This window comes from Marmota marmota, unplaced genomic scaffold (genome assembly GCF_001458135.2).
Source record: "Marmota marmota marmota unplaced genomic scaffold, marMar, whole genome shotgun sequence".
Classification (NCBI taxonomy): domain Eukaryota; kingdom Metazoa; phylum Chordata; class Mammalia; order Rodentia; family Sciuridae; genus Marmota; species Marmota marmota.
The window spans coordinates 53,792,824-53,817,668 of record NW_026000005.1 but is presented as its reverse complement, the minus strand read 5'-3'; the positions used below and the strand labels follow the sequence as shown (position 1 = coordinate 53,817,668).

General features: G+C 55.2%; 1 protein-coding gene across 3 annotated transcripts; it reads right to left on the bottom strand.

Moving 5' to 3' along the window:
• Positions 1-1,654: 1,654 nt before the first annotated feature.
• Positions 1,655-24,783, bottom strand: Atg4b (autophagy related 4B cysteine peptidase). 3 transcript variants are annotated; one of them, XM_015481693.2, is made up of 14 exons: positions 24,628-24,681; positions 23,369-23,457; positions 16,828-16,929; positions 16,630-16,701; positions 14,223-14,321; positions 13,554-13,655; positions 12,899-12,971; positions 10,376-10,455; positions 5,404-5,597; positions 4,236-4,314; positions 3,924-4,069; positions 2,955-3,011; positions 2,486-2,579; positions 1,655-2,098 (listed from the first exon to the last, which is right to left on the bottom strand). In XM_015481693.2, exons 2-14 carry the CDS (start codon positions 23,424-23,426, stop codon positions 2,025-2,027), a joined length of 1,230 nt encoding a protein of 409 aa, XP_015337179.1. In that variant the 5' UTR covers positions 23,427-23,457; positions 24,628-24,681; the 3' UTR covers positions 1,655-2,024. The 3 variants fall into 3 exon arrangements, with proteins under 3 accessions (XP_015337179.1, XP_015337178.1, XP_048664909.1); XM_015481692.2 differs by lacking the exon at positions 23,369-23,457 and having other exon boundaries at positions 24,628-24,783; XM_048808952.1 differs by lacking the exons at positions 23,369-23,457; positions 24,628-24,681 and adding an exon at positions 17,324-17,381.
• Positions 24,784-24,845: the final 62 nt, after the last annotated feature.

The window sequence follows — 24,845 nt, the reverse complement described above, 5'->3', positions numbered from 1 at the left end:
AGTTAAACAGACAGGATACTGAGGGCTATGCAAGTGGGATTAGGTGGAGGACCTTATGTGAGCAGCTGTCTAGGACCACTGCAGCATCTTTACTGTGGGGTCGGTGGGGGGCAGCACACAGCTGAGGATGCTGGTGCCTCTGGAAACACATTGTCCCCTGGAGTCTCCAGAGAGGTCTGTCTGCACAGCATGAAGGACTTCTGCCCTCCAGGCCCCAAAGAGCTGCTCCAGGGCTGGGTGTGCAGGCCTGGCCACAGAAGCCTCTGTGTGTCCTGAGTGGTGTGACTGTCCTCAGGTCATAGCACCAGGGCCAGCAGCAGCTCCCTTCCTGTCTGGGTGCTGGGCACTAACATGGAGGGTGGGTGGCTGTCACTCAGGACACTGATGGGAGCCTGAAGCCACCCTATACCTCGGGTGCTTTTACAACTTCCCCTCCTAATCTTTAAGATCACATGTCACCCAGCACGAGGACAGACATCTCAGGCTCCTCGCTGGGCCAGGCGGGAAGCAAGGCAGGCTCCACTGGCCCAGCCTGGGGAAGTCTACAACCTGTGACCTGAGCTACAAGTGGAGGAGAAATCAACACACACAAACTTTGTTTTCTACTGAAACTTATTATTTGCCATTAAGAATTGCAAACTATGCTACTAAGGATGCTTCTCTTCAGTGATGGTCCCCCTGAAGGGGGCCTTCTGCCCACCCACCCTGGGAACCCACAAGTAGCAGGAGCTGCAGAGACCTTCCCGGGCCACCACAGCACGGAGCCCCAGAGGGACGGAAGTGGCCCCAGCTGTCTCTGAAGGAGAATAGGGAGGGTGGAAAGAGAAGGGCCAGTAAGAAGAAATAAATTATGTCATCATACCTGGGGGGCTGAGGTATCCCCCACTGCCTGGGTGGGCTGCTGGGAGCTGCCTAGAGTAGCCACAACTGGGACAGTCCTGCCCAGCAGGCCAGCTCCAGGACTTAGGAATGGCTCCTTCAGGGGCTAGCCCCAGGCTTCCCGTCTCTGGCATCAGATGCATCAGGTCTGGAGAAGTCAGGACCAGAACTGGGAATGGACCCGTGTCCCAGCTGAGGGCCGGGAGCCAGGGTGAGGGGAGGCACTGGAGGAATGCTGAGGAGCCTGCTGCTCTGCTTACCCCTTTCCCATGGCCCACACACCACCACAGCCCAAGTGCCTTCACCCTTCCAGCCCAAACCAGGCAGAACCTCAGTGACCTAGGAGGGGTGGGCGTCCCAGGCGGAGGGCAGCTCTGCACCGGTTTCCTCCCCATCCAGGCAGTAGGGTGGCAAGCAAGCAGCAGGCAGAACATCACCACCGGAGGGAGGCACGGCTGGGCCCTGCTCCGAGAGACGCCCAGGACACACCCGCTGCCCGAGGCTCAGCATCCACTGGCATCCCTGGCTCTCTCAGTGACCTGTTCCTTGAACACTTTCCTCCCCCAAACAGGGAGAAGCCTTGCCGCAGTTCCTTCACCTGATTTCCCACCGAGGTAGCCCTTGATCAGCCATGCTGGACAGAGGGGATGTGGTCCCACAGCTCACCCTGCCCAGCACGAGCAGTGTGAGGCCACTGCGGCCAGTGCTCTGCATATGCCAACCTGGTGGTCCTGAGACTCTGACCTGGGAAGTGCCCCAGAAATTCATGTCTGTGTCAAACAGCTTCAAACAGGGCTTTAATTCCAAACCAACCACAGGCCCGAGTGCCCAGGAGGAAGCACGGCCAGAGCCAGTGCACTGAGGCTGGCTGGCAGCGCCACCTGGAGACCTCGGGAGGCTCCTGATCCCTGCACAGGCAGCCCATGTGGAGGCCCTGGTGTGCTTGGGGCTGGCTGGCTGATTCCCGTGGTAAGGCCTGCAGGGCAGCGCAGTCCTTGAGCCCTCTGGGCAGAGGCGGCAGGGCGCAGCTCTTGGCAGGGGAGGCTGGAGGGATGGAATGCAGAGGCCCCGCGATGAGGCCGAGCTGGGTTCTCAAATGCGCCTGCAGCAGGGGCCAAGGAGGCTGGGCCCCCAGCCCAGGGTGTTCACAGGGACAAGATTTCAAAGTCTTCATCTTCTGAGTCAAAGAATCTTTCCAGTCGCTCTACGTCAGAAGAATCTAGAAGGAACAAGGCAAAACCTCCTCAGATGCCTCTGGCCACTGGGACTGTAGGGTGAGACACTGGAAGAGGGGACAGCCCTGTCCTACCCTGAGGCCTCACAACCAGGTGCCAGCCTCTTCTGAACTGCAAGGTCTGAGCAGGATGGGAGGGGTGGGGGATGGGCAAGGAAGGGGGCAGCCGCCTGAGCCCAGCTAGGGCACAGGGAGAAGGAGCACCCCGCCACTAGCCTGCTGTCCCAAGCTGGCCCCGACCCTCTGTGGCCACGGTCTGGAGGACGTGGGCAGTTTCCTCCAGCAGAGTGGCCTTGATCCAGCGGCAGCAAGGTAGGCACAGATGAGATGGGGTGGACCGCCCAGCAGTGGCCCTGCAGCCTTGGCACTCACCCAGGGACAGGTTCAGGACATCGGGGCAGGCCAGGTGGGAGGGCTGCTGCTCCACCAGCTCAAACATGGGCAAGGCGCCCCCAAGCAGGGACAGCTGCAGGGAAACAGTGAGGGCAGCCCAGTCACCACAGCCCTGCCCCACAGAGGCCACTGCTGCTAAGAGAAGGGCCACTTGGCACGGCCATGGTGGACACTGCTCTCACCCCACCTCGCTGATGAGGGGAGGTGACTCCCAAGGCCACGCAGAGCACAGCTCAGCATCTGCCCCCAGAGGCAGAGAGGAGGGGCGGGCACCCTGCAGGGCACAGCTCAGCAGTGCCCTGGTCCACAGAGAGGAGTGTGTGCCCCAGAAGCCCCCAGCATGGAGATGACAGCAATATCTACTCCCGTGACAACCAGACTACCAGCCCTGTTGGGCACCTCCCACCTGCACCCGGAGGCAGAGCAGAGCGCCCATATGGCCACACACCTTTCTGACCCTCTGGCACCAATCACTGAAGTCGTCCTCAGACTTGCAGAAAAATCCCTGGAACAAGAACAGCGTAAGCAGTGAGCCCTGAGCCGTGAGCTGGGCTGTGAGACACGAAACCGTGGAAGGCTCATCTCTGAGAGCAGTGGTGTGCGCTGCTCTCCACCGTGACAACAGGGAGCTGTCCCACAGTGTCACCTCTGACCAGAGCTCGGCCCAGCAACCCAGCACCTGCTGGTCTGCACAGTGAGGACGGGGAGCTGTTCCACAGCATGACCTCTGGCCGGGGCGCAGCCCTAGCACTCTGGCACTGGCTGGCCTGCACACATCGCCCTTCCGCAGTCAAGTTTGCCCGCAGTGCCCCAGAGTCAGCCACTGTGCACTAGAGACACTCACCACAGGACAGGCCCTGGAGGGTAGCCAGGCTGGCAGGGAGTCAGCCCCAGCGGCCCAGCCCCACCTCTGCCCACCTCCCTCCCCAGGAGGCACCTGTGGGCAGTCAGCAGAACACTGGGACACAGGTCAGGTGACGCTGTCCTACGCAGGGCGTTGATACCAGAGCCTTTCATCTGGCCTTCTTTCCCATCAAGTGCGAGTGCAGAACAGGCAGCTTTGCATGCACCACACCTTGAGAACCCTAAGGAGCCCATTCCTAGAGAACCACCTCCCCCACACACAAAGACACCAGGAACACGGAGGACGCGTGCAGGCAGGCGTCTGCAGGTTATCTGTGAGCCACCCCCACCCTCTGCACAGCACAGCACAGCACACCCATGCCAGGCAAGGCCCCCTCTCGAGGGCGGGGAGGGGCTCAAAGACAGCTCACTCTCCTGCCCTGGACTCTGCACCATGTGGACACAACACTCCAAAATGCGGAAGACACCACACAAATCTGAAGGTGTCCCTTTCACTCTAAAACAGGGTTTGGTCTTCCAAACAACTGCCCAGGAGCCTGCAGTCAGGACGCACCACAGCGATGGATGGGTCAAGCTCCCCGATGCCCATTCTGCAAGGAGGGTGCTGGCAATGGAAGCTCTCGTCAGGGATGAAGCAGCTGTCAGTCAGCTCCACAGCAGGCTGGGTTGTGTGGGGGTCCAGGTAGATGAGCTCCTCCCCTGGGTGAGAATGAAGGGTCAGCAGGGGACAGAGGGCAGGTCAGGCCACCTTCAGACCCCCAGGCCCAGGCAGTTGAACTGGACTCGAACAGCTGTGGGCACTGCTCCCTGGACAGCAGAGTCCCCCACAGGCAGGCAGGCAGGCAGGCAGGCAGGCCCAACTCACCAACACAACCGATGAAGTAGTGGGCGCTGTTGGGCTTTCCGCCAATGACGCCCAGGGACTGGGGCATCATGAAGCAGTGCTGCAGAGAGACGGGGCTGATGAGCATGTGGCCCTGTACCCCTGAGGTCCCCAGGGGGCTTCCAGCATAGGAAGGACACCACACAGGGCTGTGGGAAAGCCTTAGCCACGGCAGGGGGCTCAGAGTAGGGGCAGTGGAGGCCGGGCAGGGGGTCTGATGGGCTGGAGTGGAAGAACTGGAGCCGGGAGACCAGCCAGATGTGCTGGGACCGCCAAGAAGAAGAGCAAAGAGGGAGACACAGGGTGAGGGCAGGAGGAGGCCAGATACCACAAGGCAGGCAGAGGGCTGGAGAAAGGGGTGAGACCGAGGCAGTGAAGGGCTCTTTTCTTCTGTATTAGGGGCAGGCCAGTGAACCCAGGGGCACTCCACTACTGAGCCACACCCCAGCCCATTTTGTTTTGCTTGGGGCCTCACTAAGTTGCTGAGGCTGGCTCTGAACTTGTGATCCTCCTGCCTCAGCCCCCTGAGCTGCTGGGATTGCAGGTGGGCACCACCACGCCCTGTTTTAACAGCCCTTTGAATTTTTAATTTTGGTCAGGGCCTTGCTAGGTTTCTGAGACTGGCCTCCACCTCCCAAGTCACTCAGTACAGGTGTGTGCCGTGGCCCCAGGCTATCAATACACGGCAGTGTTTCCATTCCAGAGGGAGAGGTCAGAAGGACGACGGCTGGTCTGAAGTCTGAGCGAGCTGAACACAGATGGGCTTTCCTTGCTCTTATGACAGAGTTCCACAGGGACCTTAGCAGTCACTGTCACCCATAGCCTGTCAGGATCACCCTTCCTCACAGTGCTACTCAGGAGGCGCTAGGAGAGCAGAGAGGACACCCAGAACATAGCCAGGCACTGGAGGGGGAGAGAGCCTGGAGCGCCAGGCAAGGACACGTGGTCCTGAGGGCCCTCGTGACGCCCTGACAGGCAGATTCTCCATCAGTGCTGAAATGTGCAGGCCTTTCCTGCCTCACCTGACTGATGAATGCCACCATCAGAGCCACCCTCTGGTGACCTGGCTGTAGACTCTCCCCTGGAGCTGGCTCAGAGCATAGAGGGCTGGGAGTGGAAGGGCTGGGGTGAGTACTCTCCCAAGACCCACCTTCAGTGTCTCAACGTAAGCCTCATTGATGTCCGTGAGACCCAGGCGCAGGGGGATGAGGAGTACCAGGGGCCTCCACAGTGGTGGCCGGTTGGTGATCTCGGCTCCGGCAGGGAATCCATTACAGTGCCCGTCAGGGTCTGCAGGAAGCGCGGCAGCCCCTGCACAGGGAGGGCTGGCCCTGCACACCCTTCCTGGAAGGAGAGACAAGCAGAGGAGGGAGCCTCTGCAAGGAGCAGGCACAGCACCTCCTGCCACAGGTATGGGAGGTCAAGCACGGGCATAGCGCTTCCCTGGAACAACCCCACCACTCAAAAACACAACTAGAAACTCATTGTGAAACAGCACAACCACAAGAGTGCAAGGGAAAATCACGTGTATGTAGGGAAAAATAACGTAAGGAAAATATGCATGCAACCAGCACCTGGCCAGAGCTGGCTTGCTGGGTGCTCCCCAGCAAGAAGGCACTGAGGGAACACTCCTGCCAGGAAGGTGGAGGCCGGCAGCGAACAGGCCCCGCAGCAGGGCACCTGCCTGATCTAGCCTGACTCCAGGACCAGGGAGAGGATGTGCAGGAGGAGCCAAAGGAAAGGATGTGCTCCACACCACCAACGGAGCCTGCCTGCAGGCAGGCCTGCCCTGGGCCAAGGCATGTGGAGGAGGTGGGGAGGGGCATGTCCAGGACAAGGTGGGCAGCAACATCCCAGGTAAAGATGAATCCACAAAGTCCTGGACACAGAAGAAACAGTCTTCCAATTTAAAAAAGGACAGGAAGAGAAAGGAGAAAAGACTCTTCTTAAGTATGCCAACCAGCATGTGCAGAAGGGACGACTTAGAAACACTACCTTCAGCCGCAGGCAAGAAATGGCTCAGACTAAACTCACCACTGCCTATTGAGATCAGCCAGGCTGCTCATAAGTGTACTTACAAGAGAAGGTCCCTGCAGACAGACACCACCTTGCCCAGGTGACCTGGCATGGCATTATTGACAGGGGACACTGAGGACAGAGTGCCACCCAGAGGTGTTCTCAATCTACACACTTAACCTGAACGCAGCCTCAGGAAACAGGTACAGCGTGAGGGATGTTAGCCGACCTGGATTCTTCAAAACCATCAATGCTAAGAAGGCCCAAAAGAGAGCGAAAACTTTCCAGATCAAAGGTGACTAAAAAGTAGTTGTCATTCACTGGAATTTTTTTATAGGACTAAAACTTCTCAAGATAGCTCACTAGAAAAAAAAAGTTTTTTTGAACTTTCTGTTTAGCTCTGATTGATAAATGCATATCACTGTTCCCAACAGCCAATTCCAGTTCTGCCCTTTCTTCTCCAAGGGCCACCCACCACCAGAACCTGGGGCACGCGTCCATCCAGTGCTCTAGCTGTGATTCTGGTCTTCCAGTGCCTATTCTGCATTATGCAATTTCTTCCCTCCTGAGGACTTTGCCCTGTGGACTCTGAGGCAAAGCTCTGTGTCAATGGTGGTCTCCTCGCTGGCTAGACCTTTTCCACTCCAGATGACCACAGCAGGCCATGAGATGATAGCAAGCAGCCTGTCACTCTGCCCTCAGTCAGCACATGTAGCAAGGGGGCCTGCTGTGAGCTGGGACTTGCTGACCCTGTCACCCATGGAGCCCCTGGCTGCCTTTCTTAGGTACTCACCTCTGCAGTGTGCATACCTGCCTGCCTCCCAGACACCAAGCCTTCTCCTCAGAACCCTGAACGCCCGGCACAGCAGGAAGAGGGACCCAGGACCAGTGGAACCCCTTTCCTAAAAGGCAGGTATCATTATGTGGATGCTTATAGAAGTTTCTACTTTTGCTATGTGGAAATAGCACCAGGAATGTATACACTTAGGTATTCCTGAGTTGACAAACAAACGGGGTCTTGCTGGAAGCAAAGGTGCACACCTGTAATCACAGCAACTCTGGAGGCAGAGGCAGGAGGATTACAAGTTCAAGGCCGGCTTGAGCAATTCAGTGAGGCCCTCAGCAACTCAGACCAGCTCCACTGTACTCAACACAGGAAGCCTAACTCCAGTCCTGCACTTCTTCCCTCCACCCTTCTTCTCAATGTGGCTGCAGTCACGGGGGCTCCACTTGCTTGCACTGGGACAGTCGTGCCGGCTCACACTGTCCCAGTGGAAACCCACACCGTTTTCATCTGCGGTCTTGCCCCTATCAGGGGACTCACCACTGTCTACTGAAGCCATACGGGTCACAGTTAGCACTGCTAAGGCAGGTGCAGCTGCTGTGGACATCGTGGTTGGCTTCCCCTGGCCTCCTAGACTACCTGACTTGGGTGGGGCTGAGATGAGCCAGTTCCCACTGGAGAGAAAGGCCTCGATGGAGCTTCTGAACATATATTCCTTCCACAAGCAGCTCTGAGACACAGCCAAGGCGTGGTTTTGTCCAGCTTTTGCTTTGCTGCCGTCTCTTCTAGGCTAGTGGGACATCTCTTGGTAGTGGGATAGAAAAGCAGCTAACTTCCTATCTCCTGGAGAGCCAAAGACTATCAGAATTACCTCATGTGACCCCTGGCCACGCAACGCCATGCTCAGCAACCCCATCTGCCCATCTGCCTCAGTGTCTGGGCCACCCTTACACACAGGAGTCAGGCCTCTCGCCTTTGTCCTTGTGATAAACACATCACTTCTGACGGGGTCCTGGTCAGCTTCAAGAACCTCCAGTCCCCCAGGAGCTGTTAAAACATGCAGACTCTGGCTCTTCCCAGGACCTGATTTGCACCCTCCCAGCAAGACCTGGGCTCATGGATCTGCCAGTTCCACAATGGTGCTTCACAACTGGAGGCCTCAGGATTCTGGGTGAAGCCAGGAGTTGAGGGTGCGGGTGGCTGGACCCTGAATGGCAGGTGGGGTGGTCGTGGTGGTGGAAGCACACTGATACACTGCGGCCAGTTAGTAAGACAGTCACCACATCTCCTACCACGGAGCTCCTGTTTGTTTTTACTACACTGGGGATTGCACCCAGGGCCACTCTACCACTCTGCTACACCCCAGCCCTCATTTTTTGTTTTGAGACAGAGTCTCATTAAGTTTTGAGGCTGGCCTCAAATTTGCCATCATTGTACCTCAGCCTTCCAAGTAGCTTCCACTGTGCCCAGCTACTTAGTTCTTGAAAAGCATCAAAAAACACTGCAAGAGGAGCTGGGGCTGGGGCTCAGTGGTAGAGTGCTCACCTAGCACAGTTGAGGCACTGGGTTCGTTCCTCAGCACCACATAAAAACACATAAATAAAAATAAAGGCATTGTGTTCACCTACAACTAAAAAAATATATATTAAAAAACAACAACAACAACAACAACAACAAAAAAACACCCCACTGGAAGAGAACATGTCACATTGTCCGAGTGGCCAAATCAGTGACTCTAAAGCAGCACAGTTTTGAACACCTGTGATCCCCACTACTCAGGAAGCTGAGGCAGGAACCTCAGTTAAAGGCCGGCCTGGGCAACTCAGCAGAACCCTATCTCAAAATGAAAAGGAAAAAGGTCTGGGGGTATAGTTCAGTGTAGTGACCCTGGGGGTGCAGTCCCCAGTATTGCCAGGGGAAAAAATCTGCTTCTTTCTTTGCACTTTTCATGGGTTTCATAGAGATGTCAAGAAACAGAGGAAAGAGGGGAAAGGCAGAAGGGAAACACACAGTTTGTTAATGGTCTCGAGCTTGCAGTTCCAGGGCCCACAGTCATGACAGCAAGTCTGCCTGCAGTGGAGCAACCGCGTAGGGCCTCACTTGTGCCAGGTCCTGCTCCTTCCGAGCACTGTCGGCAGCGACCCCCAGGATGATCCTGGATGAGGAAGCGGGACAGGAGGGCCATCGCTGGCAGAGAAGGCCCTGCTCTGATGCAAGGTTGGTACAGCGGCTGGCACAGCACAGTGGAAGGGGTCTCCCTCTACACTCCCAATGTGTTCTTGTTCAGCAAAAGTGGATTCAAGGGGCTGGGGCTGGGGCTCAGTAGTAAAGCACTTGCGTAGCACCTGAGAGGAGCTGCGTTCAATCCTCAACATTACATAAAAATAAATAAATAAAATAAAGGTCTTGTCTCCAACGACAACTGAAGGAAGGAAGGAAGGAAGGAAGGAAGGAAGGAAGGAAAGAAAGAGATAGATTGATTCAAGGCAACAGCCCACAGGCGGTACTCCAAAGCTGGCTGAACCAGCACTGGGGGGTCCTTCAGGAAGAAGAGAACTGCTGTGAGCAGCCGCACCAAGCATACCGGCAGAGGCCTTGGGGCTGCACCATGGCAGGGAGGACAGGGCCCAGAGCCCACTAGGCTCAAAGCCTTGCTGAGCCAGGCTAGGACCGTCCTCCAGGACCCCACTTTGGCACGCCTAGGTTCTCTCAGGTTCCTGGTGGGTCTTCCTTCCAGAGGCTGTGTGATCCACTTGCTTTAGGGCTGCATCTGCTTGAGCAAAAGCTCTGGCAACCTACCAGGGGGTGTGGATGCAGAGACACTCGGCCAGAATCCCTGCACAGGGGTGGCTGAATATGGATGCTCTGACCTACTACTGGTTTCTGGTTTTGCTTTTTATTTGTTTATTTCCATGTGGTGCTGAGGATCGAACCCAATGCCTCATATGTGCTAGGCAAGTGCTCTGCCACTGAGCTACAGCCCCAGCCCCCTGGTTTTGCTTTTTTCAGAGTATATCGCCCAGGCTGGCCTCTAACTCCTGAACTCAAGTAATCCTCTGGCCTCAGCCTCCTGTTGGAATTATTGCTATGGGCCAGTGCCCCTGGCTTTAACATATTATTTGTAATAAAGACACACACACACACAAAAAAAAAATGACACGGAGTATTAAGTAACTCACTGTTGGAGAAAGCCTAGGCCCTCCACCCAAAGGGAGTGCTGGTGCTGCTGAAACAGAACTCTCCAGGCAGGGCTCCTTCCTGGGTTCAGCAGGAAACATATCACCCACAACACGCCCCCCAGCTGACACCATGAGCCACTTACTGATCTCTTCCATCACCACCGTGTTGTCCATCGCGATGTGAACAGCTAAGGAGCTCCAGGTGTCGAACACAGCCAGCTTCCTAGGAGAGCAGGACAGCATGCCGGTGAGTTCCCCTACCCAGACCACTTCCACAACACCCACGCCCACCTCTGCCAGAGCTGCTCTCAGTGCAGGGCACACCCACATCATGGGCAGGAAGAAGCTGAGCTAGCCCATCCCTCCTCACAGGCAACCCAGCTGCCCTCTGAGAAGGCACCCACAAGAACCCCTGGGCTGCACAAAGGTGGCGTGGACATGAGCCCAGCTTTCAGACTGCAGAGCTTTAACTGTTGTGCAGGCAGCCCTGCCCCTGGCCACCAGCCTCCAGCCTGCTGAGCTGCACAGCTGCGACTGTGGTGGGGGAGCTATGGCTGCAGCTGGTGGTTCTAAGGGAGGAACAGATGGCAGTCAGGATCTGCCCTGATGGTGGTGCTGCGGGGAGGGGCAGAGAACCAGTTCAATAGCGAATGACTAGGGCTGGGGATGTGGCTCAAGCGGTAGCATGCTTGCCTGGCATGCGTGCGGCGCTGGGTTCCATCCTCAGCACCACATACAAATAAAATAAAGATGTAGTGTCCGCCAAAAAAAAAAAAAACAAAAAAACAGCGAATGACTAGAAAGAAGGGACATTCCAGGCACAGGGACATATGTTCAGGCCCTGAGCTATGAGGACAAAATACCAGCCAGTGTCTGGGAGTCCCTGGGGTAGCCATGTGGAGCCCCCTCTGATGTAGAGCCTCAAGGGCCGTGGGAGAGCAGCCCACCCCACAGGCTCCAGGCCACCTTGGTGCTCCCAGTCCACCACAGGTGAGACTGAGCAGCACTTCCCAGCGCTGACCCGGAGGGAACATGGACGAGAAGCAGCTAGTGGGCAGATGGAAGAATCAGGGAGCCCTATTACAGGGGGAGATGCTGCCAGTGCCCCTGCAGGAAGGCAGAGATGGGGAGCAGCCCAGGGCTCCAAACCAGGGCCCAAGCAAAAGCCCAGGAGTGCACCTGTGTGGGGCCAGGTTACTGTGCAGGGCACAGTGAGAGGGCTAACAGGGCAGCGAGGCCAGCTGGAGTGGTATGGGCACACCAGCAGTCAGCAGGGAGGCCCAGAGCAGCAGTCTATCAGGATGGCAGAGCAAGAAGGAAGGCCAACAAGGAGGCAGAAGCAAGACGCAGACCAGGGTGGGGAGAGGAGGCCAGAGTCCGGGAGCCTCAGGGGTGCTGAGGGAAGGGGTCTGCAGTGAGTCGACTTGAAGAACAGCTCTGCCAACCCTGCACCAGCAGCCTCGGGCCAGAACCCAGGCCTGCAGCCCTCACAGGTCAGGGAAGAGGAGCCAACACAGACAGAGAGGAGGGCAGAGGACAGGAGGAGTGGAGCGGCCTGGCCTGGCATTTCCAGAAAGGGTACAAGCACCTGAACCCAGGGCTACTTGCCACTGGGCAAGTCGGGGACCAAGTGTGGCTCTGGATGTGATGAAGCACTGATGGACCTTCTCAGGGCTGCCAGAGCAGCAGCAGGAGAAGGGCATCCGTGAAAGGGGTGGGGGGCCTGCAGACCACACGAGGTGTCCCGGGTGTGCAGTGGATGCCAGACAGGCCCAGCCAAGGAGGCAGGGAGAAGGTACAGGCCTGGGACGGCTGGTTGCCAGCTGTGGCACAGAAGGACGCGTCCAGGAGGAGCCCAAGGAACCTGACAAAAGGAGCTGGTGGAGACAGAAAGCCTTCCTGAGGAGGAGGGCAGAAGGCTGGCAGGGACGAGTAACAGGGTCATTTTAGAAACGCAGGGTAGCCGATGCCAAGCTGGCCTCAAGGGGATACAAAGCAAGAAACCCTCAAGCAAGACCCTGCAAGCAAGCAGGTCTTTGAGGGACAGTCACAGCTGAAGCAGGACTGGGGAGATGATGGCCCTCAGTGCAGCAGGAAAGAGGCCCGAGTGATGCCAGGACAGCAGGGCACATAGCCAGAGGGAAGGGTGAGGCAGGCCAAGCAGAAAGCACAGGTCCAGGACTGAGAAGCGGAGTGATGGTGCTGGGGGCTGCCAGCGTTGCCTCGCCTGCACCAGGAAGGTGGGCACAGGCTCTGCTCTAGTCACTGCACACCTCCGGCATGGAGGGCACAGGAGGGGACTCAGGGAGTGGAGTCCAGCAGACCCTGGACAAGGTGGGCAGGGGACCACAGCCTGTGAGGTAGAAGACCACAGCACCCATACAGAGGGTCACCAGCACTTCAGTGTTTCCTGCCATGTGCAGATCCATGAGCCAAGAACAAGGGCCCAGGGCCACAGACATGACGTGGGGTCGGGTTGAGTTGTTTTCTTTCCCCAGAAAACAAATCCCACTTGGCACAGTCACCTCCGAGGACCCCCAGAGGCCTACAAGCAAAGGATCAGGAAGGACCCTGATCTCCTGAGGCAACAAGAACAAGGAAGGCCTAAGTGTCAAGGAAAACTCACGCTGCCCCAAAGAAGCATAAGGCTGAGTCTCAGTACGCACTTGAGGACCTGGGCCACCGTGTTCGGTCCGTACCACTGGCCTATTGACTTGCCTTCGCCGACTCCCATTTGCGCTGCAGGGAACAGACTGGATCAGTGACACGCAGCCTCCCCTGGCACCCAAAACTCCTGCCCACCTCTGTGACATGTGGAGGCAGGAAGGCCTACACAGGACACCATCCAGATAGAGGGTGCTCAGGTGAGATGCAAGAACACGTGCTAAAAAGGGAGGTGGGACAGGCACAGAGGACATCACAAGTGCTGTCCTGCACTTGGCCCATGAACTCAAGGAGGGGCTGGAGGATATGGAGCAACTCCAGGTTCTGGGGGCCGGGTCCACCCTTCTCCTCCTCCTGCAGGTAGGACTCAGAGCTCCAACTGGGCCTGCTTCAGCCAAAACCGTGCAGCCCTTCACTCACTCCTGCCTGAGCACTCGGCCTCAGTGGCAGCAGAGGAGAGCCAACCTTCAGGATGCATCTGGGTCCCAGAGACTGCTCTGAGCAGCAGCACAGCAGGCCACACCCAGGGCAGTGGTCAGAGGCCAGAGTGACCCCACAGCCTCATGCTCCAACTCCACGAGACCAGCCAGCTCCTGGGGAAGGCCCAGCGCCACTGCCCTCTGCAGAGCCAGACCGGCATGTGTGCAAGGTCCCCACCTATCTGGTGAATGGAGTAGTAGCTGTCTTTCCTGTCCAGGAAGGCATTGAGGACACTGAAGTAGCTGTCAGGCTGCCTCTTGCGCTGCACCCACCTCCAATCTATTGGAAACAAACACCCAAGATCAGTTCAAGTACGAATGTGAGAAACAGTACTGTCACACACCATGCAAGATTCAGTCTTCAGGCTCTGGTTGGTGGTGGTGTTAGGGATGGAACCCAGGGCCTCATCATGCTAGGCAAGTGTTCTACTACCAAGCTTCAACCTCAGCCCTTTTAATTTACTTTTTATTTTGAGACAGAGTCTCACTAAGTTGCTGAGACTAGCTTCAAACTTGCAATACTGCTGCCTCAGCCTCCCAGGTCACTGGGATTATAGGCATGCTCTGAAATTTTGAGCCTTTCCAAAGTTAAAAGCCAAACTCTCCAGAATTTCAAATCTATTCACCAACACATCAAAACAAACCCAAAGAGAAAACAGAAAATGGTTTAACAGTAATTTCTAATAAATTAACACCAGCATTTTTTAAACTGAAAACTGTGTTTTGAACTGTGAAGACCAGTGGGTCACCAATGAGGGAAACCTCATGCTTGCTCTAGCCTATGGTTTGGTATGATGTCCCTGAAACACCTTTTGCCACAGTCCCCTCCCCTGGTGCCGAGACTCACCTCGGCCTAGGTGCCGGCACACTAGGGCCTGAGCAAAGATCATCTGTCCACAGCGCAGCATGCAGCCCCAGCCTGTGTCCGAGGTGGGGCCAGTTCCCCCTGTCATGAGAGAGAAGCACTCAAGACCAGAGGCTCCAGCAGAAGCTGGAGCCAGGGGCAGGAGCTGCTGACCCCTCACACACCAGCTGTCCTGGGCAACATGCACCTCTGAGCACTCAGGAAGACTGCACTTGCTGGGGAGCAGGACGTCCTGACACATGAGCCCTTGAGAGGAGTGAAGTGTGAGCAAGCCTGGTCAGCAGGCCACAGGAATGCTCAGGCCCCAGAAGGCAGAGCTGAATGAGGAAGGCCACCTTCCACCTGCTAGAAAACAGAGGGCCACAGTCTCCACAACACTGGTACTGCTGAGCACAGCGGGGCTAGCACAGCAGTGGCCAACCACCACTCCCTCTCCAGCACATCAGGTCCATTCGGGACAGTGTGTAAGGTAACAGACGTGGGAAACATCCTGCCAGCCTGCAGCAGGACTCTGATGGAATGCCGCCCTACTGTCCTACGGGGAGGAGGGGCTGCTGATGCTGGCCGCAGGCAGGGGCGGCTCCACACTGCAGCAGGGAGCAGACACAGGGCCTGCGCCTGCCCTCAACCCCGACACAGGCAGCCGTCTCTGTAGGGCCACACTTGGCACTCAGGACCTCCAGGCTGCTTCGCCCACAGTGACTCATTCCAGCCTCTTCTCACCAATGTGGCCAGTGAGGAAGGCAGCTCTCCAGCTCTGGCCTCCTCCCTAGCACCCTGCCATCATGGACAAGGCCATGCTTAGAGCAGGCCTGGAGTGTGGGAAGCCATTCTTGCACGTGATTTGAGTTACCTCCCTGGCTGGGTGAGAAGCGCTTAGACACAACTGTGTCAAAGCCTTCCCCACCTTGTTCCAGGTGTGAGGGCTTCTCCGTGTGGAGGTGTGCCTGACCACTGACCCGAAGACCAATCACTGACCCGAAGACCAATCACTGACCCTGACCTTGGAATGCTGCCCCCCTCGACCTTCATTGGATGGAATTTTCCTTTGAATTTTTTGTTCCCCAATAAAAGCTCATTCCCTGGCGTGTTCTCTCTCTCTCTCTCTCTCTCTCTTGCTGGCCTCATGTTAACCTTGCCACCGCATTAGGTGGCTGGAGGCGGGAGCTAGGAGGAGCCATCTCTGGAGCTGGACAATAAAGGTAACGAGAATTATGTGTCTTTAATTTTAAAACTCACTAGTTAATCTTTATGCTTCGAACCTCTATTATGAAGCTCGCGTGCTGGTCACGTGGCTGACTGAAGGTGTCGACTGAGCGACTATGTTAGGAGCGATGTCCAGACCATCCTAACAGTCTCACCACGAGGAACCTGCCTGAGGGAGCTGCACCTCACCCCCGCACTCTGCTGTCCCAGAATGCCAGGCCACTGGGTCTACTTTACCTCCACCTTCACTATTTTTGGTACCAGGGATCTTACTTAGCGGCACCTAACCACTGAGCCATATTCCCAGCCCCTTTTATATTTTGAAACTGGGTCTTGCTAAGTTGCCTAAGGCCTCACTAAGTTGCTGAAGCTGGCCTTGAACTTGCAATTCTCCTGTCTCAGCCTCCCAAGCTGCTGGGATTACAGGTATGTATCCTCACACCTAGTTCTACCACACTTTTGAGAAGGGTGAAAGACCACTGGGGAGGAACCCACTGGTGACCGACCTCTGGGGGACGTGGTATTGATCTGGGGCCTAACATCCAGCCTTGGGTCCTTTGACCATAAAAGGCAGGTGGAGGGCTGGCCCCAGCCTTCTCCACCTGCAGGGCACATGACAACAGAGCATTAATGAATGGCATGTACTTCAGTGCTCACAGGAAAACGGGCCACAACCCCTTCCCTCTGACCCCCACAGCTAAGTGTCTTCCAAACATGCTGGAACCACACAAGAACATGCATTCAAGTGTAGACTCAGCCCATGCCCTAGGCCTGCCTTCTTCCTGGCCCAGCTGTTCCACATTGCCTGTCTTCAAGTTTAGACCCTATCACAACTCCTGATGCCAAACTCCAGCTCCAGCCACGAGGGGGCAGTGCTTCACTCGCAGGCAGAGAAGCACTGCCCCCAGGAACCCAGAGCTCAGCCCTAAGCCCAGCTTCCTGTCAGGGGGCCGGACATCAGCCATGGCTCAACTGGCTTGCCATGGGGATTGAAAGAGACATCTGGCACTCCGAAGCCACCCTGTGGCGGGGGAGCTACGTGCTCCCGGAGGCAGGGGTGGCTCCATACTGCAGTGGGGAGCAGACACAGGATCTGTGCCTGCCCTCAACCCCAACACAGGCAGCCGTCTCTGTAGGGCCACACTTGGCACGTGTGCTCTGCCACAGACAGTGGGGTACTCACCAATGGCTGGGAAGTTTCTCCTGTAGGTAAACCAAAGTCTGGATGCCACATCGGACAAAATCTCGTCCTTTTCTGGATTGTTTAAAAGAGGAAGACACATAAAGCCTTAAGTTTATAAGTCAAAAATCACAGAGGAGTCAGCGATTGCTATCACCAGATGTTTCTGCAGGCAGCAGAGGGACAATGACATGGCAATACCTGTGAAGATGCTGTATTTTCTGCCCAGGATCCAAACAGGCTCTGAGGTCTCAGGGAAGTCCTCAAACTCAGCAAACCGAAGAGTGTCATAGGTCAGAGTGGCTGTGGGAACCAGACACATCCATCTGACTCTCATAATCTCACAGATGCCAAAGAGACCTTCCACAGCACCTCTGCACCATCAAAGAGCACCAGCAGCCTCTAGAGGCAGGTGGCACGCCCTGCCTCTTGGCACCAGCACCATCCTCGCAAAGCTGATGCCTAAATACACAGGGCAGAGGGCCACACAGCTGCCTGCTGAGGACTGGGGATGGAGGTGGTCACCCCTTTCAGATGCTTAGCTACCGTGTGACTGTCTGGCAACTGACATGATGGGGACAAAGTTAGGGCCAGTGTTTAAGGGAACAAAGCTGGGGATAGCCACCTGACCTCAGCATTCGACTGTTTCAGACTTACAGTATTTAAAGCTAAAATAAAATAAAATGAAGCCACGCACTTTGTCTCCACGGACCAAGAAGGTCACAGAAGTCCACGGCCATCGTAAGGTCACCAACTGTCACCCTGGCAGCATGTTCAAAACGTGAAGCACTGTGGCATCCTAAGGCTTAGCAGATGTCACCCTGGCAGCATACTCAGACATGCTGTGATGATGGCAGGATCAGAACCCTCAGAAGCCTGGGGATCCTGGTCCATCTGATTTCTGCTAGTTAGAAGCACCTAACTATAGAGGGAGAGGGTGGTACTCCTGGGTTGGAAACTGAAAGATGGATTTCTCTGCAAAGTCCCCAAAGGAAGGCAGGTGCCCTGAGGCCTCAATCAAGGCCTGGAAGGGATGCTCACTTCAAGGCTGCTACCAAAGGGCTCTATGGCAGCAGAGCCTGCTGGCTAAGGAGGTGCTGGCCACAGAGCTCCATGTCTGTTTTGTTTTAGTGAAGAAACCAGAAAGGCTCAGGTTCCTCCTGTCCACAGAACCCTGAGGATGGCTGAGGAAGCCCATGCTCCACCAGCCAGCAAAGGGCACGCAGCCAAAGCCACAAGGCCAGCTGCACAGGGCATGCTTCAGGGACATTAAAGGCCTCTCCAGCTGCCCCTCAGAAAACTCCGAGCACACAGGCTCACCTGCTGCCTCTTGAACATCAATGGTGACAACCACTCACATGCTTCCCCTGCAACTTCACGAAGACCTTCTGAAGACCTGACTCCACTCATTGCTCCCATGTTGGAGTTTTTTCTATTGCTGGTGATGGGGTTGAACCCAGGGGCACTTATCCACTGAGCCACATCCCCAACCCTTTTATTTTTTATTTTGAGACAGGATCTTGCTAAATTGCTAAGGCTTTGAATTCACATCCTCCTGCGTTAGCCTCCCAAGTTGTTGGGATTACAGGTGTATGCCACCAAGCCCAGCTGGAATTTATTTTTTGAATGGTTTTTGAAAATGCTGAACAGTGCAAAGATAAAAATAAATAAATAAATAAATAAATAAACATCTGAGGTATCACCACCTGGAGCACACCCGGTGGGAAGCAAGCCGTGCCTGGGGGCCTTGCTTGTGTCCCTCACTCTGCATGAGCACAGCTCTCCCTGGCCTCCCAGCAGTGACACTGTAGCTAGTTCAGAGCACCGCTGTGGGCTACAGCATGGCCATCCCTGTACGCTGCTTCTATACTGCTTCCTCTGCAAAGGTGTGGAGCAGGGTGGCATTGAAACCTGGCATCAAGGTTTAAATTCCAGCTCAGCACTCAGAGGCTATAGGCTCCTGGGCCATTTATTTAACTTTTAAGCATGGACAATCTCTCATCCATAAAGTGGTGTAATAACAGCCTTGCCATGTGGCTGTGATGTCTCCATGGAAGACTCCTCCAGAGATACAGGCTGGCAGACAGAAGGGCACCGGCGTCAGCAATGTCATCAACATCAAGAGTGGGGGTGAAGGCACACACACCTTACCATGCCCAAAGGCTTACCTGGACGCAGCTCATCTGCAGGCTCAGCCAGCAGCAGGGGCAGAACCCACAAACCCAGGACAGGGGCTGTGTTCCTGCCCAGCTCCGCCCTCTTTTGAGCACTGCTGAGACTTCCCCAGCATGATAGCAGCTTTGTCTGGCTCTGCATTCAGAGACAATGTCAACCATGCAGCTGGGCTACCATGAATGAAGTCCAGGTTTATGTCTCCCACTATTTACATAAGACTGATTTTGCACAATCTCTGGATGTTCTTTTAGTTTCCTGAAAAGATAGGCACAGACTTTAATTCATCCCAGCTGAATTTTTAAAGTCGATGCCTATCTTCAAGAAGCTGAAGGCCAAGGGTCACCCCTGCTCTCCAGACTACCCGTGTCTTCATCACTTCAGTGCTATCCAGCGCACAAACCCAAATCCAAAAAGCTTATTCTCAAGTGAAAGGATGCAAACAACCTTGGGGAATTGCAACTGATAACACCAGAGGAGAGAAATGCCAACCTTGCTGGAACATTCTACCGATGCCTGAGATCCTGCCAAGGCACAGGCTTTAATAAAGCCATGTTATCTGCTAAGGCTTTGGAGCACCAAGGAGCAAGCTGGGCAGGCATCTCCATACCCTAGTTCATAGGACGTGGCATCTGCTCTCAGGTAAAGGACACTATCACCAAGTTAACCAAGGCCTCAATCAGGAAACTGGGAAACTTCTATGACATCCAGCTTCCCACGCTAAAAATATAAACAATAAAGGGAGCAGACAGGCAGATGAGGAAGCAGAGGACAAATTCTCACTCTGAAAGTGGGCACCAGGCCAGGACAGCTTTGAAGTCGACACCTTCATCTCCAAAGCAGCAAAACGCGGAGCCACCACATTCCCGGGTGGCTCGGTAGCTTTACAGGCAAGAAGCCAACTTCAGAGTGAAGGTCACAAGCACGGTCACCCTCACCAAAGCTGCTACCATAACTGTGAAGATTATGGGCTATGTGGCCTCATGAATCAAGAGTCAGCTTGAGGAAGCAGAAACTATAGGGAGCAGTCCGGTGCAATGGCCACACCCGTGACCCCAGCAACTCTGGAGGATGAGGCAGGAGGAATCCAAGTTCAAGGTCAGTCCAGACAATTTAGCGAGGCCCTGGCTCAAAACATTTTATAAAGGGATGGGAGTGTAGATTGGTGGTAGAGTCAAACACCACCCCCAAAGGGAACACAAGTATCAAGAGATGCCCAGAGCTCTCCTCAGCTTCATGGAGCACAGAGCACAGCATCCACCATCCACAGGGTCCCTGCCCCAGCCCCACACTCCACACCCCTCCTGACTAGACAATCAGGCAGCCTCCTCTGCATCCTGCCCTGCCTCGTCTGAGAATCTCAGCTGCCTTGGGACTAATTGTGGGTGCTGCACCCTCCTCAGGGCCAGGCTTGCTACCCCTCTGTGTCTGACAACAACAAGGGCAGAACTGCAGGGCCACAGGGCCTTGAACACATTCCCAGAAGCGTGGCATGGTGGTCAAGGCCAAGCTACTGGACGGGGTTTGAGGACACTGGTAACCAGGTCAGGACATGATGTGGAGTGACATTCTGGGCCCGAGCTGCAGTTAGACATAGGGAGGCAGGAACCAAACATGTAAGCCTCTTCACCAAATAGAGTCTGACACTACGAACTTGTTTCAAACAGAGGCAACTGTATCTCAAGAGCAGAAGGCAGCCATCCCATATGCTGGGAGTCCACGCCTGAGCTTCTGCCCTGGACAGGGAGCTGCAGCATTCCTGCCAGAAGAGCACCTAGAGGGTCTCCATCCCTCTGCACTGGGGACAGGAGGAAATGCACAAGCCAGGCCCTACATTTGAGGTGCCTGAACAAGGCACCACCAGGAACCCCAGGCCGAGGCCTTGGCAGGCAGAGCCCCCAGCCTCAGGATCTTGCTCTGAATGACAAAGGAGAGATTCTTCAAATAAACTTTTGTTTTCTACTGAGGTTTGTTTCTGGAGACAGAGAGCCCATTTGCCAGGTGCATGGCATACACCTGAACTGCCTCTAAGACACACTCCTCACCATGGAGTGGGGCAACAGCACTAGCTCTGCCCAGGTATACGTGAGAATCCAGGATGAAAGCAAACCACAACTCACAGTCTTGACTGACAGACTGACCAGCAAGCAGGGCTACTCCACTCTCTGGGCTCACAGGGCCCAAAGCCAGCAGGCTCTCCATTGTCCACAGTGGGTCCTCAGCACTGTTCTACAGCCCTTACTATGATGGCACCATCTTCACACACCACCTCATGCCACTTATGGAGCAGGCACAAAGCTCCTGAGCTGAGAAGGCAGCCCTCAAAGAGAAAGCCAGGCTCCAGACTGCCAGACAATGGTGCCAACTCAAACGCACAGCACAGGGAGGAGAGGACAGCAAAGCACCTCACCCAGGAGGAAAGCTCCCCAAAGGAGTCCCACATGGCCACCTGCACCCCAGAGGCACGGCTTCCCACACCTCCTCCTCCTTCTTTTTTTTTTTTTTTGTGGTGCTGGGGATGGAACCCAGGGCCTTGTGCATGTGAGGGAAGCTCTACCAACTGAGCTGTGTCCCTAGCCCCCACAACCTCCTCTTGGGACTTCTGTGATCACAACCCAGAAGAAAGCAGAAAGTGTTTTAATGATATGGTAATTACATTTAAAAGAGCAAGTGATTTAATGCTATTAATCTCACAGGCAGAAATATAGGGAAATATGCTCAATGAATTTAACCTCTCTTAGTACCAACTACACTGTCATGCAGAGAGAACCACAAAAAAACATACATATGACCAACGTTTCTTTTAGAGTTTACTATAATATTCCTCATTTTGAAGATATTTACTAAAAGATTATACTGTATAAATAAATCTAGACGGGATTTCCCCCTTTTAGAAAACTCAAGTTTAAGACAGCAGTTTGAATGTAAAAGAAATGACGACAACCGAGACAGTGGGGGCTTTAGCTATGTAAGACAACACTGCTTTAGTGAATACACAGGACAGAATGTCCACATCGAACCCGCTGCCCTGCAGTCACGGAGCCTTATGCTAACAGCACAGACTTACACTCCACACAGACCCAGCACACACCCCTACACAGGTCGCACATCCCTCTGCTTTTCAGATTCTCGAACACCTGCATGTACAGATGCAGATACTGGAGCTGGGACCCACTTTCGTTTCACACACACCTACACAGCCTCAAGGCAAAGTGACATACCACGTCCAATGGACTGCACCTAGACCACAGCCTGTCTCACAAGGCAGGTGGGGACTCTTCCACCTGTGGTGTCATGCCAGTGCTCAAAATATTTCTGGTTTTGAGGAGTTTTGGTACATTTCCATTTCTAGATTAACGACACTCAACCTGTAGTAGAAAGTATATAAACTATTAATTCAATAGTTCTGCTTCATCAAGTACCAAACATGTACCAGACACAATGTGAGGCGCAGGAGACACAGGCACACGACACTGGTTCTGTCACCAAGGAATAGAAATAAAGTTACCTAGGTCCTGGCTCCTGACAGTTCTTTGAACCAGGAGCATGTTCTTATAAAAAGTGCTTGCCAGCTAGGAGAAAGCAGAAAGTGTCCCCCGTCCCCCCCCCAAGAGCAGCAGCCCTGGGCTGCCCTCCTGGCCTCCTCTCTTATCTACCTACTCGGCCTCTGGGCCACCTCATCTGATGTAGCTTCATACACACCTTTGTCATAGGCTTTTTATTCCCTTAGCGCCCAGCCAGTAAAACAATGGCTCCCTGGACACTGCTCCACATTCAGCACACACAAAGCCAAAGTTTTGACAGCTCCCCATGAAGCAGGGCCTCCCCACGTTTCTCAGCTCAGGCAGTGACCTCTGGTGCCATCTCTCTCTCCTCCCTACCTACCCTTCTCCCAACCTGTGATCTGTAAACAAATGCTACTGTCCCGATTTTCAAAACATGTCCAGAATTCAACCTCGTCTCCTCACCCCGACCTAAGTCTTAGCCCCTCTTCTGTGCCTGCTTATCAGAACGGTTCTGTCAACATCCCTCTGAGACATATTCTCAATGGAGGGCCACAACACTTCTGTTAAACCCAAGTCCAGTCATGCTACTTCTCCTCTCGATCCTTCCAAAGGGTTTCATCCTATTCAGAACAAATGCCCAAGTTCTCACTGTGACCCAGCAGGGCCCCACGGCTGGGCCTAACAACTCTCCCACACTCTGCTCCAACCTCTCTCACACCAGGCACCTGGCGACTCCAGCTTCCTTGCTGCTCTCAGATCAGCCCACTTGCCCTTCCTCCTGCACTGCTCTGGGTCTTGGTTAGAATGCAACCTTCAAAGTGGGACTTATCCAGGCTGCAATCCAAAGCCCTCCTGCACAGTCCACATTCTCTAGTCTGCAGGAGCCACACCTCTTGCTGCTCCTCCTGGTCCCCCACCAGGATTGTTAGCTGCCCCAAGACAGTGGTTTTCATCTGTTTTGTCCACTTCTGGAGTCACAGGATCTGGAACAATGACCAGCACACACCTGGCATTCAACAGTAAATGCAGTTTACAGAAGAAATACCTATAAGAACAATCAGTACCTGCACTACATGTGGCCAGGGAAGGCAGATCTTCAAAGACCAGGGAAAGGTGGGCCATTCCACATTGTGTCAGAAGGAGAACATCATACCTTAACAACATCACACACATTAGGTTCTAGGTTGTTTTGTACTGGGGACTGAACACAGTACCACTGAGCTATATCCCTAGTTCTTTCTTTTAAAATAGGGTCTCACTAAGTTACTGAGGCAGGCTTCAAACTGGCAATCCTCCTGCCTCAACCTCCTGGGTTACTGGGATCACAGGCACATGCCGCCCAGCACAGCTATCTTATTGTACATTTTTATCAGACCCAACAGAGACTTTCAAATGCAAGCAACTTTTCTACTTTGATCCTGAGAGCAGCAGCGTTTGATGTCCTATTAAGGTGTCTTTACCATATGACTACAAAACTCTATTATAATAAATTATCAACTTGAACATGATTTTCATATTCAAGGTAACATGACATTAAACTGTGCTTCCTACCTTAACCACCTCTCTCAATAACCTTAGGTATTCCCACTCCATGTCCCCAAAAACCAGTTTGACAGTGTCTGACACTCATTCTAAAAAAACAAACTTCAGGAAATGCACATCTGGCCGACACTCCTCGGGCAGCCGCGGACGCGGAGCGGTGAGGAGGGCCTCACGGTGCCCTCGGTTCCCGGGCTTAGCCAGCTCCGCCGCGGCCGTGAACAGAACAAAGCACCCGCCACGCTCTCGGGGGACCCACGGAAGCGCTCCCGGCCGCGCCGAGCAGGGCCCTTGAAGGAAGGCCAGCGTTGGATCCCCAGGAAAGGCAGAACCGGCGCCGCTGGGAACGTCAAAGAGCCGGTCTACAGCGTGCCCGGGGCCACGGGCGAACGACGCCTGGGTACGGACGCGCCTCCGAGCCACCTCGCCCGGCGGCATCCATCCCCGAGGCGGCTCGCCGGATCCCGCAGGCAGGACGGGCCGACGTCCCCGTCCCTCGGGCCGTAGAAGCAGCGGCCCGCCTGCGAAGAGAGGAGCGCGGCGCCTCGGGGGCCCGCCCGACAACTTCGCGGGAGTTCGGCGCTCGGCGTCCCCACCCGGCGGACCCAGCCGCTCCGCTGCCCTCCGCGGCCTTCAAGCCCGCGAGCCCGGCCGGGAACTCCCGCGGGCTGAGGGCGCGGGACCGGTGAGTACTGTCTCTGCCTGCCGTAGGCCCCGGGCCGGGCCGGGAAGGCGGGCGAGCGAGCGAGCACTGCCGCTAGAGGCCCGATGCTGTACTGCTCACCTGCGTCCATCTTCCCCGGCGGCGGCCGACTGACCGCGGCGTCGCTCCGACGGCCGCAGCGCGACACAGCGACGGGAAGCCGCGGGGGCCAAGTGCGCCACGGAACGCGGGCACCGCCATGTCGGCGTACGGCAGCCGCATGGGGCGGGGCTCGTGGGGCTCAAAACCTCTGCTTGCTGGCGGTGTTGGGGTGCGGGCGGGCGTGGCCATTAAGCCGG

Coding starts and splice junctions, on each gene's coding strand:
- Atg4b (XM_015481693.2), bottom strand. CDS start 23,426: ATGGCCCACCTTTCCCTGGTCTTTGAAGATCTGCCTTCCCTGGCCACA. Junction 13,656..14,222: donor GTGCCGGCACCTAGGCCGAG/GTGAGTCTCGGC, acceptor TGTTTCCAATAG/ATTGGAGGTGGGTGCAGCGC. Junction 5,598..10,375: donor GGTGGTGATGGAAGAGATCA/GTAAGTGGCTCA, acceptor CTCTCCTTCCAG/GAAGGGTGTGCAGGGCCAGC.